Genomic DNA, 13167 nt, shown 5'->3' on the forward strand with positions numbered 1-13167 from the left:
TCTGGAGAGCTGTAAGAAAAAACAAAAAAACGATGCAGCTCCTCATCACAGTGTAATTAGCGATGCAATCATTGTGGTTCAAGAACCTCAATTATTTCCAGACAACTGAGCTCATAAGATTTGGCCTGGACATGCAGCCTGCTGGCAAGAAAACTCACACAGACATTTCTGAATCCTGATTATCCTACAGGCGCGACAGACTGTCCCAGGTCTCAACAATCAGTTCAAATAGTAGATTTCTATTAACAGCGTAAAAACCAGTATAAGCGCAATCGTGGGTGCTGGTGGTGGCACTGGTGGTGGCACTGGTGGTGGCACTGGTGGTGGCGCTAGGGGCTGTGTCTGAAATATTAGTGCTATTTTCAAGGCTAGGACTTTTCAGCGCTACTGATGGCACTTGACCTGCTCATTGTGGTGAACACGGCTCTTTAATGCCCATGTTGCTGCGTTCGGACACATCCATTGATTTGAGCATTGATTTCATTGCATTGAGCATTGAGCATTGATTTGAGCATTGATTTGATTGCATTGAGCATTGATTACTTTATCTTATGATGACTGATGGATAGATGATTGACTTACTTAAACAAATGTATTTGTTGTAAGTCGCTTTGGATAAAGGCGCCTGCTAAATGCCATAAATGTAAATGCAAATGACCCCCCACTGTATCATAAAGCAAGAACGTCAACTAAGAGGGTTGACGGGAGAGGGTAGCAGAGACAGTGAGAGGTGGAGCAAGGCCAGTGTGTCATTTGACCTAAAGTAGACATCTCCTCACCTATTTCTGGCGGCTACAGAAGCACATCGAGCATGTGCCAAAGGTCTAAGAACCACACTTTCATTTTCAAGAGTAGTTACACAAAATAGAAAAAGTGCTGTTCCACCTTTCCATTGCTCCTGTGAGGTCCCAGGAGGCTAGTTTAGGTCTTTGACCGAGAGCGCCCTGTCCTCTCCTCACCTCTCTGTATCGTGTTACAGACACCCTGGGTGTTGTCGGTTGGGTTTGTGTGTGTGATTTAACAGCTGAGGGACTTTGTTTAGTCCATTGGTCACCCTAGAGAGCGGAGAGAGATTCACTCGCTTGAGCGGCGGAGCAGAAGACTGTCCAGAGCCCAGCCCTGAGGCAGGTGACGAGGCTTCGTGAGGTTCACGCGCAGGGGACCTTCACAGTGCTAGGCTAGGCTAGGCTAGGACAGTGGAATCATAGCCCAAAGGAGGCTAGCTGTATCAGGGCAAGTGGACTCGCTGCAGAAATCTGTGGCTAGCAGGTTCTCTCTATAATAACAACAACAATAGTTGTAGTTATTATAGAGATAGTTATAGTCAATGTGTTTCAGTGATGAACGGATGTCACAGTGATTCACAGTGTCACTTTACTGTTTACGTCTGCAGCTTTATCACCACTTCATGACAGTTTTGACCGTAGACAGGTTTGACCGTAGACAGGTTTGACCGTAGACAGTTTTGACCGTAGACAGTTTTGACTGTAGACAGGTTTGACCGTAGACAGGTCTTGGCAGTCATCTCAGTGCTGTGTGTATTATTGAGGAGTTCAGCCTGAGCCTGTGACCTCATAAAAGGATGGTGAGGTGCTTGGGGCCCATGCATACTTTAATGAGAGGTTTCACGGCTGAGAGAGAGAGTGGTACAGGAGCCCAAGTGCAAGCGTCTTTGTCACCCCGAAGGACCATACTGGCCTGACACGCAACACACTAACCACCAATCATTTTCACTGTCCTCCCGGTCTCATCTTTTACCCTAAAGGTGCACGGAAAGACAGACGGATCCTGTTTTAAAAGTGGAAAGGTAGCCTGGCTAATAAGCCTGGCTCTTTAGCCCAGGGCCATACAGTAGCTGGACATTGTGAGTAGAGCTATGTGTTTGTGTGGTCAGACTGAGCAGGAGAGGGGGAACCAGCTGTTTTCGAGGTTTCTGAAGAACTTTGTTCCAGAGTTTATGAGTTCAGAAAGAATCTATAATTTAACATTCCTTTTTGACAAGAAAATCCATAAACGGATTGAAATAGTCATTTCAAGATGGTGTACATACTGTAAATACGTTATGACACAACTGTATATACCTCTTAGAAAAAAAGTCTTCATCAAGGAGTCTGGTTCTGCTCTATTCACCCGGGGAGGCTTTTGTTTGTTCTACAGATTGCGTTCGCAACACTAACACAACACAACAAAGGCATGGCATTGGCCAAGGTCAAGCATGTCTATCAAAGCACATACAGTATTACTCATGGGCAGAGGGAACTGTGAGTCAACGGAGCAGAGAGAAGGAAACAAGCAGGCCGAACAAGACCTTTTTAATTACAGGAAAAAATAATAACAGTAACAGTAATTAGGGCTACATGGATGGACGTGTCAGGAAATGTCTCTATGCTCCCAATGCTATTGGCTTGATGAGGTAAAATGGCTTATGATGGTTAAATGGCAGGGATAGTTCCCCAATCAGAAAACTATGCCCGGAGGAAATGACCCGTGTTTGCAAAGCAACAGCAGTGATTCAGGCACCGTGGCCCGGTCTGACAAGAATAGAATTGATTTTTACAAGCTGTTTCTGTTTCAAAACCACTTTGTTCTCAAACCAAGTGTGGATCTAGAGTATACTGTAGCCCATCCAAAGGCCCACGCTCTGGATGTTCCCGTGACTATCGGGAAAATGACTAGAACATGACATGGGTGGCCTGGGGTGGTCCAGTGGTCCAGTGGTCCAGTAGTCCAGTGGTCCAGCCCATGCCCTGCTGACATACCCTCTCCTCTTTACATTCCTGTCTCTCTACACTATCTCTATCCAATGAAACTGAACAAATATAATAGTGGGACTGCCCCACACCAAAGAATAACCTAAAAGAAAAGGAAAAACAAACATGACATGGGATCTGACTAGTGAACCAGAGAGTGCCTGCCAAAATGTGATACAATGGACAACCAAGCAGTTCTACAACTCTCATGCATTCGGACCAGCAAACGGCTCCTGTGGGGAGAAGCGGTTGTCTGGTGGTCTGTCTGACAGACAATTGCGCTGCTGTGGATGTCTGTGACACCAGTGGGACTCCTGGGGAAGTTGAGTGGTTCCATATGAGATCTTCACTCATCTGCCCAGCATGTACAGTATCAGACAGTACAGCCGTGGAAAAACAATCCTCAAGGGTAAATTCCTACACTTAGGACATTTTCAGTGACATTCAGGAGAGAGAGGTTCTACCAGTCTGAGGACTGAGCTCCCCCCCCCCACCCATTTGAGACAGAGTGGAGGTGGGGTGACAGGACAGGGGGCTGTTGTTGTACTGTAGATGACAGGGGAGCGCTGAGTGTCCTGGCCTCGTTCTGACAGCTGGGATGCCAGTGTCACCTTCCACAACCGTCCACTTGACACATCTATTTCCACAGTACAGCCGATGATGAAACCACCCCTGCTGTCCAAGCAGTCAAGGCTAACGTGGACCCTAACGCTAACGTCGACCCTGCCTAACATCTCTGGCACAATGAAAGAAGACTAGGAGGCTGGATTGGACTAGACTAGACTAGATTGGCATTCACTGGACTAGATTGGCCTAGACTACACTGGACTGGACAGGATTGGAGTGGACTAGACTAGACTAGAGTGGCCTAGACTAGACTAGACTGGACTGGACTACACTGGACGGGACGGATTGGATTGGATTGGACTGGACGAGACTGGACTGGACTGATGACCACAGTGGTAGTGGTGTATAGTACAGTACAGTGGAATGTTTCACCTACTGTGTTATTGTCCGTACATGTCCAGGCTTCTCTGGCACCAAAGACTTGAATGGAAATCCAGCTAGGTGGGGAGGGGAGGACCACCCCACTGATACAATGGGAGGGGAAACACTGAGGCCGAGGAAGAGTCTTCTCTCAAGAGGATAAAACAATTGCAGCTGCTGCAGTCACATGCTATTTGAAGCATCCAGAACATTGCCCCCCCCCCCCCCCCCCCCCCCAATCTCATTAAAACAGATGGGAATTCATTCAAATCATCCAGGGCCGTCCCAGGAATAGCATATCCTTTAGGGGATACAATTGTAAGAGGCAATGCCCTCTGCTCCGATCTCTGCTGTTCAAGATGCCTGCCTAGAGCAGAGCGGCTCTGCGCAAACGTTGCCCTTCCCTGACCTTGCCATTTCGGCAAGATATATGTATGTCTGTTTAATTGTGAGATGGCTTTGCGGTGGAAACTTATATTATATATAGAATTATTTTGGGGGGGGGGTGGCTGTATCTTTATAGAGTAATTTCTTCTGTGGTATTGGCTCAATAGGTGTTATGTGAACCTGGCTGGGGCAGCAACACTTGGATATACTCTGGTCACTCTCTAAAAGCTTGTTACAGTAACGAGAGAAGGTTAGAAGTTAGAAAGGTGAAACCTGCTACAGTAAATGATTGACATGTTCACAACAACCTATTGAGCATGCACTGTATTGTAAGACCAAATATAAATTGGCATATTGATCACTGGAGCTCTACAGTACATTACCTGACCTCCCTTCAAGTGACTGGAATGTTAATGTAATGTGTTGTGGTGTCAGTACAGTAATGTGTGAGGTGTTGTGGTCTGTTGTGTAATGTGTGACCGGTTGTGATCTGGTGTGTAAGTACAATATGAATGAAATGTGTGAGTTTTGTTATGGTCTAGTTTGTAGTGTACGGTATGTGTGTGTGTGTGTGTGTGTGTGTGTGTGTGTGTGTGTGTGTGTGTGTGTGTGTGCGCATGCGTTTGTGTGTGTGTTTATGTGCATGTGTGTGTTTATGTGTGTGTGTGTGTGTGTGTGTGTGTGTATGTGTTTATGTGTGTGTGTGTGTGTGTGTGTGTGTGTGTGTGTGTGTGTGTGTGTGTGTGTGTGTGTGTGTGTGTGTGCAGCACAGCCTGTTCAGTTGTGACATTTCAGTGGAGGATAGAGCCATGGATACGGGCCATGTGGGAATGGATCAATTGTCTGTAATAGAATTTATAGATGTCTTTCATGACATTATCTTGTTTTATTCTCAGTATTCAGTCTGTGTGGCAGAATTGTGTGAGGATTGTATTTCAGTCCTGTAGGAACTTTCCCAGAGGTCCTCCATCTAATTGCAAGACGTTGCCTATAAGGCAGTAATGTCATGCAAATATCCCCAAACATAAAACCACAGCAAACTAGTTTCCTTAAGGTTTCTCTGTGATAATGTATATTTAATCCACAATAGTACACAGTGTGTGTGTGTGTGTGTGTGTGTGTGTGTGTGTGTGTGTGTGCATGCGTTTGTGTGTGTGTGTGTGTGTGTGTGTGTGTATGTGTTTATGTGTGTGTGTGTGTGTGTGTGTGTGTGTGTGTGTGTGTGTGTGTGTGTGTGTGTGTGTGTGTGTGCTTGTGTACTCACTCCACTGTGTCGTCCCAGCTGCACCAGTGCTGCTGGTCCAGGGCTTCCATGTCCAGTCTGAACTTGCCCAGGCAGAACTCCTCGATGGCGTACTCATAGGTGCCTCCACAAGCCATCACAGACACACTGTGACACACTGAGGGACAGAACAGAGAGAGCAGAGGGTCAGAAGAGCAGAAGCATAGATTCAGAGATTCATGGTGTCTAGTTTCTTACATGGTGAATCAAAAGAACAGATCTGATAGGTGCTGAAAGTCAGTGTACAGTGCTGTACTGTAGTTCTCATTCACTGGTGTTTCACTATGATGAGTAGGGGTATGAGTCGTAGGAATCGATCCTTTTCTATTTTAAACAGAGGACACAGCTTAGCATCATATCTCTTGAGATCCCCCAGAGCTCTTCGAAAGCTATTTCATGTGTGGTGACAGGTGAAAGCCTACTGCTACAGTTCCTTTGGAGAGCTTCAGAGCGCTGGCTGGCTTTGAGGGGCTGTCTACACCTGCGGTAGCAGTTCCTCAGTGTGTGTGTGTGTATGTGTGTGTGTGTGTGCGTGCGTGTGCGTGTGCGTGTGCGTGTGCGTCTGTGTGTGACCAGGCTGGCTGGGACATTGACTTTAATGTCTGGCAAAAAGATGGTCTTAGCTCAGAGGAACACCTCTGCCCTGAGGCTCAGAGCAGGGGAAAATGCTCTTGTTAAAAGCTAGGCGAGACATTTTACAAAGCAGCCAGAGGTTCTGGGTCAGTGGAAACTAAACCTCCGGGATTAGGAGACATGTACCTTTTTACAAAGAAAATATTGAAGGAGTTTAGAACATAACGCTGTTCGCTAAATTGGCTCTGAACTGGGTGATTCCTGAGAGAAATTCATCATCATTGAAAAAATGATACATTTCAATAGAACGTTGTATTGTCTAAAAAAAATACCTAAAAAAAATCCTGAGACACACAGTGCAGGCTAGGTGAGACATCCTCATTAGTTAAACTTTGTCCTTTGTTTAACCTGAAAGTAAACATCACACTTCTCCAAAGTTCCTTAGACACAAATCTATTTCATGAGCATTTCTGTAATGCATCATAAATGATATCTAGAGACTCAGTCAGTCCTGGTCTGGGAAACATTTGGTGCCTTTCCAGAAAACAGTACATTCCTTTGCCTTTCTGCCTGTAATGGTGGGGAACATTGACAGAAGCTCTTGGCGAGGAGGGCTCGCACAGAACAGACGGTACAGACACAAAGAAAGAAAGCGAGAAATAAAGAGAGGAGGGAGAGAACAATGAAGACTTCTTTCATTCACTCTGACAGAATGGATTTAATAATTAACACTTAAAAAAAATAGTCTTTTCAAATGACTGGCCACTAAAAACGTCACGTTGTTTTATTCTGTCTGTCTATTTCTCTTGCGATTCTCGGCACGATGTCAGCTTATCATGGATGTCGATGTGCCCTGCTGTACGGCTGGCATAAACCGGGTCCCTGAGGCAGCCTGGAGAATGGGGACTGGACTGGACATCAGGTTGCACTAGCGCTGGGACTTGGTGCACTGAGAAGGTGTAATCTGAAGAGCCTCTCTCTCTCTCTGTATATATGTTTCTCTTTCTCTCTCTCTTTCTTTCCCTGTGTCTGTGTACCTACCTCCCTCCCCATCAGGTTCTGGCAGCCACTGCGGTTGCCCTGGGAGAAAGATTGGTCAATCAGCATGGGAAATCAACCTCTTGGCTGAACTCTTCGACCTTTAGCCTCAATGGTGGGCATTTTCAGCTCATTGCTGGTCAACATCAACCTCCTTTTTTAAAAAAGGGTATTGGTTGACATACTTGTTCCGTTTTTATTGGACAGGGACAGCAGAGAAAGTACGTCAACAGGGAATAGGCTGGATTCAAACCCATGCCGACATGAGCATATTTGTGTAGGCCATGGTGCTAGACCACTGGACCACTGAACCACCCCAGGCCACAACACCAACCGTATCACACATATAAAGTGACAGGATAGGAGGCCTTAAGAGCAGGCGCACACACGGGGAGGAAACCAATGAGAGAAACAACGTACAGAGAGACAGAGAAAGGTGACCGAAAGTGACAGTACTGGTATGCATAGAGTGTTGAATCTACTGTATATGTATGAGTTGTGGGTTTGTGTGTCTAGTTGAATGTGTCTCCGTGTCTTTGAGATGACCCAGTGAAGGAGGGAAGCGGAGCGAGGAGAGGTGGAGGACAGGGATGGATAGAAGTATAGACGTGTTTGCAGGGGACATGTTTACGTGTTCCACACTCCCAGAGACGCAGGGCTGATAACTGATAGGGAGACTTGTTACACAACACTCTGGTGATTAAATCAGGGACGGTGTGTGAGCATCGGATGTAAGATGTACCACGATGATCCTCACCATTGGTGCTGGCATTAGCTGGAGGGTGGAACTATCTTCCCAAATCCACAACAAAACAACAAATGAAAACAACAACATGCTTTTTTCTTCAAATGGAAGGCGCAATTTTTTAATGGTGTGAAATGGGGGGGGGGTGGAGGCGGGTAATGTGGTCATGGACCTGGTAATTACACAAACGTCTGTTCACACAAGCAACTATTTCCCATTTAGAATCTTTAACCTTCAGCAGTATTGATTGGATCTCTCTGGAATAAAATGCCTGGTGTTTCTTCTCACCTCTCCACAATGTCATCAGGGGATGGTTACATTGAAGTGTGTTGGGGGTGAAGTCCCAGAATGAATGTTCTACTGTAGGTCTAGGAAGTACTGTTGACATTGACAACAGTGCTAAATATCCTCCGTCTTTACCCCTGAACTATCACAGTCAGTGTCACTGCCTTTCTAAAGAAAGTGTTCATTTATGTAAGCAGAGAGACCCTGCAGTGCAGCTAGCCTACACAGTTCTTTAAGAATCACAGGGCAAATCATATGAAAGGGCTCATCTTTTTCTGACTATAGATATATAAAACTCCTCCATTCTCTTCCTATGACCCAGTCCTTTTGATGTCTTCAAAGCTTTTGCATATTCAAAAGCTTTGCCCACCTCTGCAGAGACAACTTCGACCCCAGGATTGATCTGAAATATTACATCACTGAGAGCTACAGTACTCCTTGCCTTCTATGGTGGTTTGCCAAGAATGAGAATATGCGGCTATGAATACTGTCTCTAAGGAAAAGAGAAAAACGTGTAAACAGGATGTTTTTTTCACAGATAAAACTTCCAAGGCTTCCTAAGAAGCCTTCCAAATATAAAACAAGAAAAAATAGAGAGTCTTGAGGGCTGATTGAAGAAAATAGTCATGAGGGGAAGTTGAATATTGCAGTTATAGGCAGTCTGATTCATGTCTTCTCAAAGCCAGAACTGTTGATTTTGATTCATCTTCTTTAGAGAGGATGCATACATAGAGCAAACATGAGGCCACTATCAAACTCTTGATACGAGCCTACATCTTTATGACGTTCCATAAATAGAAGGTGTTTGTTTGGACAGAGGATGCTGACAATGCCAAAACTCTGATAGTAAGTGGATTCTGCCTCTTGAATTACGCGAAGATACTTAGAACTAGCTTGCGCGAGAAGCAGACCAAAGTCAGGCGACTGTTCATTTTTCAGTGAACATTCTCTCTGTCCATTAGCAGTTTCCGGTGCCCGTTGCTTTCTGAATGAAGGAAAGGGGAGGAGAAGGAGAGGAGAGATCCTCTCAGGAGGAAACACGATACCAAAGCAGACAGAGAGGGTTGATGTCAGCTAATGAACCATCCTCTGCTGTGTCGTCCTCCCTTAGGATGACAGGAACTGTCATGGTGTTTCTGAGTAATAAAAGGAAGAGACCTGGTCTGTCTGTCTGTGTCTGTGTCTGTGTCTGTGTCTGTGTCTGTGTCTGTGTCTGTGTGTGTCTGTCTGTGTCTGTGTCTGTGTCTGTGTCTGTGTCTGTGTCTGTGTCTGTGTCTGTAGTTTGGCTGGTGACGTATTCTGCGGATGGTAGTCTCTGACACATTCACGCCTACCTCCTGGAGAGTTTTCCTGATCTGTGGGACAGTTGTTTTTTTTTTTTCTTAATGATGGTGAGCATTCTTCGGTCATCCACTGGAGAAGTCTTCCTTGGCCTACCAGCCCATTTGCGATTGCTGAGCTCACCAGTGCTTTCTTTCTTTTTTAATGATGCTACAAACTGTTGATTTCAGTAAATCTAAGGTTTTAGCTATGTTTCTAATTGATTTTGTGATATTTCAGCCTCATAATGGCTTCCTTTACTTTCATTGACATCTCTTTGGTCCTCTTGTTGACAGACACCAATAACAAACTCCAAAGGCAAATGCAAAGCCTAGAGTCAATATTAGACATTGACAGCTCCTGCCTACACAAATGATGTGACGGAACACACCTGACTAACCATAAACACCGGTCAAGCCAGTCTCTCTCCTTCTATCTCCATCTCTCCTTCTCTCTCTCTCTCTCTCTCTCTTTCTCTTTCTCTCTGCACTGTCTCCATCATGACTAGGAGGTGGATGAATAATGGAGTGGAACGTAATGTTCCTAGGTCATTGAATGCGCTCCAGAAGAGGCACGTATGCCTGCGGTGAGTTTCTGAGACAGTTTTTACGATGAAAAGAGAGAGCGCCATGTAAGCCTGTGTTTCTTCGGAGCTTCCTGCAGTGCCCTGAGTCAGTACAGCAATGAGGGCAGACAGCTGGCCACTCAGATGGATGAATCGCTAGTGCACAGATGAACTAAACTAACTGCCAGTTAAATTTGGCTCGTTAGTAGTGCAGTACAGTGACGAAAAAGATAAAAAGCTTTCTCATTCTTTGAGACACTTGGCCTGCTCACTATCCCTAATCCTGTAGATTCACTCCAACTACTCTATCGAGTGTGTGCCCATCATGGAAACTATTTTGACAGCAGTAATGCCACGTCTATCATGCCAGACTACTACCCTTCATCCACGGACAAGTTTATATCGGACACTGTCAGAGTCCACTTACAGAGCCAGGAATGCTGGTGGCAGAATACCAGACAGTCTTCCCCATAACATCCCATTAGGAATTAGTTTATCTCAGACTGCACTGTAGCAACCAGACAGCGGGGTCTCTTGGGAATACAACTTTTATGATTTAAGCTGTCTATTTAAATCGTCATTATTGCACACACAGTCAGAGACAGACAGTGAGGGAGAGTGAGACAGACAGTGAGGGAGAGGGAGCGAGAGAGAGAGAGAGAGAGAGATAGAGACAGAGGACGAGCGAGAGAGAGAGAGAGAGAGACAGAGAGAAAGAGAGATAGATAGAGAGAGAGAGAGAGAGAGAGAGAGAGAGAGAGAGAGAGAGAGAGAGAGAGAGAGCTCAGACTTGTTTAAAATGAACATTTGATCCCAAAGACTGTCTGCATTGGCAAGACACATCCAGCAGGAAAAGTCAAGCCCTCTCTCTTATTAAATACCTCAGGCTGAGCTTATTGGGGATATGTCAGCCCTCTTGAAGAGCTGCCCCTTTGCATAAAGCACACAAACAAACCAGCAAATTTAAATAGGGCAGAGAGCCCGTCAATACACAGAACTTTAAACCTACAGCACAAAACATCCACTGGTGCAAAGCAAGAGTGTGTGGAGACATTCTGTTGCTCCAGACAGGTACAATAGCTATTGCACTGCTCTTTGCAGAGGTCTGTATGCAACACTTGTCTTGCGTTTGGCTTGCATTTCATACTGTCGTGTGGAGAAGCTATGCTATATAAATTATTTAAATCATTTCATATAGGAAATGAAGCTGAAAGATGACGCACAGACTGTTTTATCTGAGGACATCTATTGTCGGGCACATCACATTGTCTGCAAAAAAAGAAAGAAAAAATCTGAACTGAATTAAATTAGACGTCTCGCAAGGAGCACCATTATTTCGAGTTATTACTTCTTGAATACCTGTTATTACCGTACTGTTTTTTTTATTCTTCTCCTCATGTGTTCTGGACAATCACCTGTCCACCCACTTAATACAGCTTTAAAAGAGATTCAAACAAACTCATGACTGCATCCCATTGAGTGGGTTGGTTTCATAATCCAATTATTCTACTAATTTGTACTGAAAGTGACTGAAGAGCATGTTAGATGGTAAAGTGGTTATACAGTGGGTTGGGAGTTTGATTAAAAAAGCCTGCCAGTCTGAAAGAGTTGATAAGAACATTATAAGAGCATGCCCTACTTATTATCTTAATTGTATATTATCTTCATGTGAATGAATTACACTGGGTTATCAAATCACATAAGGACGTTTTAGCAATTATACACAGTGACAAGCCAATATAATTGGTGTGTGGAGAATAGTCTGCATGTCAAAAAAAAAAAACTCTGTTTCATCAAGATACAGAACCACCAAATGTGGTTCTTTGTCATCTTGACAAGCAATCTCGCGCTGAGTAAAAGTAACAACCAAATAATCGGTTTAATAAATGTCTCCACTGTTGGATGTCCCCGACCTGCACTCAGGAGCAAATAGAGTCTGTCAGAGTCAGATAGTCACACAGTTTCCGCCCCGGCTCTGTTCACATACAGTAGATACTGAGTGAATAACTAAAATCCACTTTCGCTTTAACAACACAAAATGCAGAGGTGCAGAAAAGCTAAGATGAGACAGAATCCAATCAGGTATTCTCAGGGGAATTCTAGAGTCATGGCTGTGAAGCTGGACAAGAGAAAGCACTCCCAATCTCAAATGGACTAGTGGAAGAGCAATGGGAACTGTTGCAGAAAGCAGATAGTTCAGAGTATGTGATTTGCACAGGAGAGGAAAAACCAGCCAAAGGGAAATGAGGATCTATACACATTCAAACTTTTAGGAGTGCTAGAACCAATGACAGTTCGTCTTTCCTGTATGAGAGGTGTCATTAATACATGATGAAGTAAACCCTGTGTTCAGTAAATCAGTGTTAATTGCTTGCAGTTAAATATTATCTACCATTATGAGAAGAGGTCGTAAAAATGGTATAATGACCAAATCAGTGACACCGTAAATCAATTTAATCTCTTCCCCGTATCACACATTTTCTTTATTGACATACAAATGTACATTGAGATAGACACACGCACACGCACACGCACACGCACACGCACACGCACACGCACACGCACACACAATCTCTCTGGTGTGTACCCTTTATGACAAGTACAATGACAGTGCTCTCTGTGGTGCTGGTGGTGATAGATCAGTCACAACCATTATATTTTCCACATCCTCTTTACGCAGGGCCCATAGCTACAGAAAATATTAAACACAGCCTAGCTCTCTCCATGGTAATTGCTGCCAATTAGTTGGGAAATCAACACACCACTACTTAAGTTAGCCTGAACCACACGGTCTCTACAAAGCCTCTGGTGTCCATTCCAGAGAGAAGAACAAGACAAAGGGTACATGTAACTGTGTATATACAGTAGGTCATGTGATCAGTGAGTATGCAATACAGCGAGTCAGTGTACTGTAAGTCGCTTTGGATAAAATTGTCCGTTAAATGGCATATATATTTATTTAATTATGGAAGACCATTTGAAGTGATTAAATTCATAACTCATACAGTACATACAGCACTAGACAAGTTTAATTGTTTCAGCATGGCGGCGGTAGCTTGACAGGAACAATAGCGTGCAGCCACTTACATTCTGGAGTACACAATAGATTCATAGTCGGAAAAAATAGTTACTACAGAGTTACAGATTTCACTCCCTGTCTGCGTCAGCCCCCTGACAGGTGAGCTAGTGGACACCTGTGGATGACAGAGACATCCTAGAGCTTAGAGGAGAGGAG

The 13167-nt window shown here is 44.5% G+C and overlaps 1 protein-coding gene across 1 annotated transcript in view; it reads right to left on the reverse strand.

Annotated features, from left to right (window-relative positions):
- ramp1 (receptor activity modifying protein 1) overlaps positions 1-13167 on the reverse strand; it is a 28364-nt gene that overhangs the window by 9088 nt on the left and 6109 nt on the right. The window contains exon 2 of the mRNA XM_083682503.1: positions 5389-5524. Within this exon, the coding sequence (XP_083538629.1) occupies positions 5389-5524 (136 nt within the window). The remainder of the gene's footprint in view (positions 1-5388; positions 5525-13167) is intronic.

Source organism: Argentina silus, assembly GCF_951799395.1.
Source record: "Argentina silus genome assembly, chromosome: 12".
In the NCBI taxonomy this organism is placed as follows: Eukaryota; Metazoa; Chordata; class Actinopteri; order Argentiniformes; family Argentinidae; genus Argentina; species Argentina silus.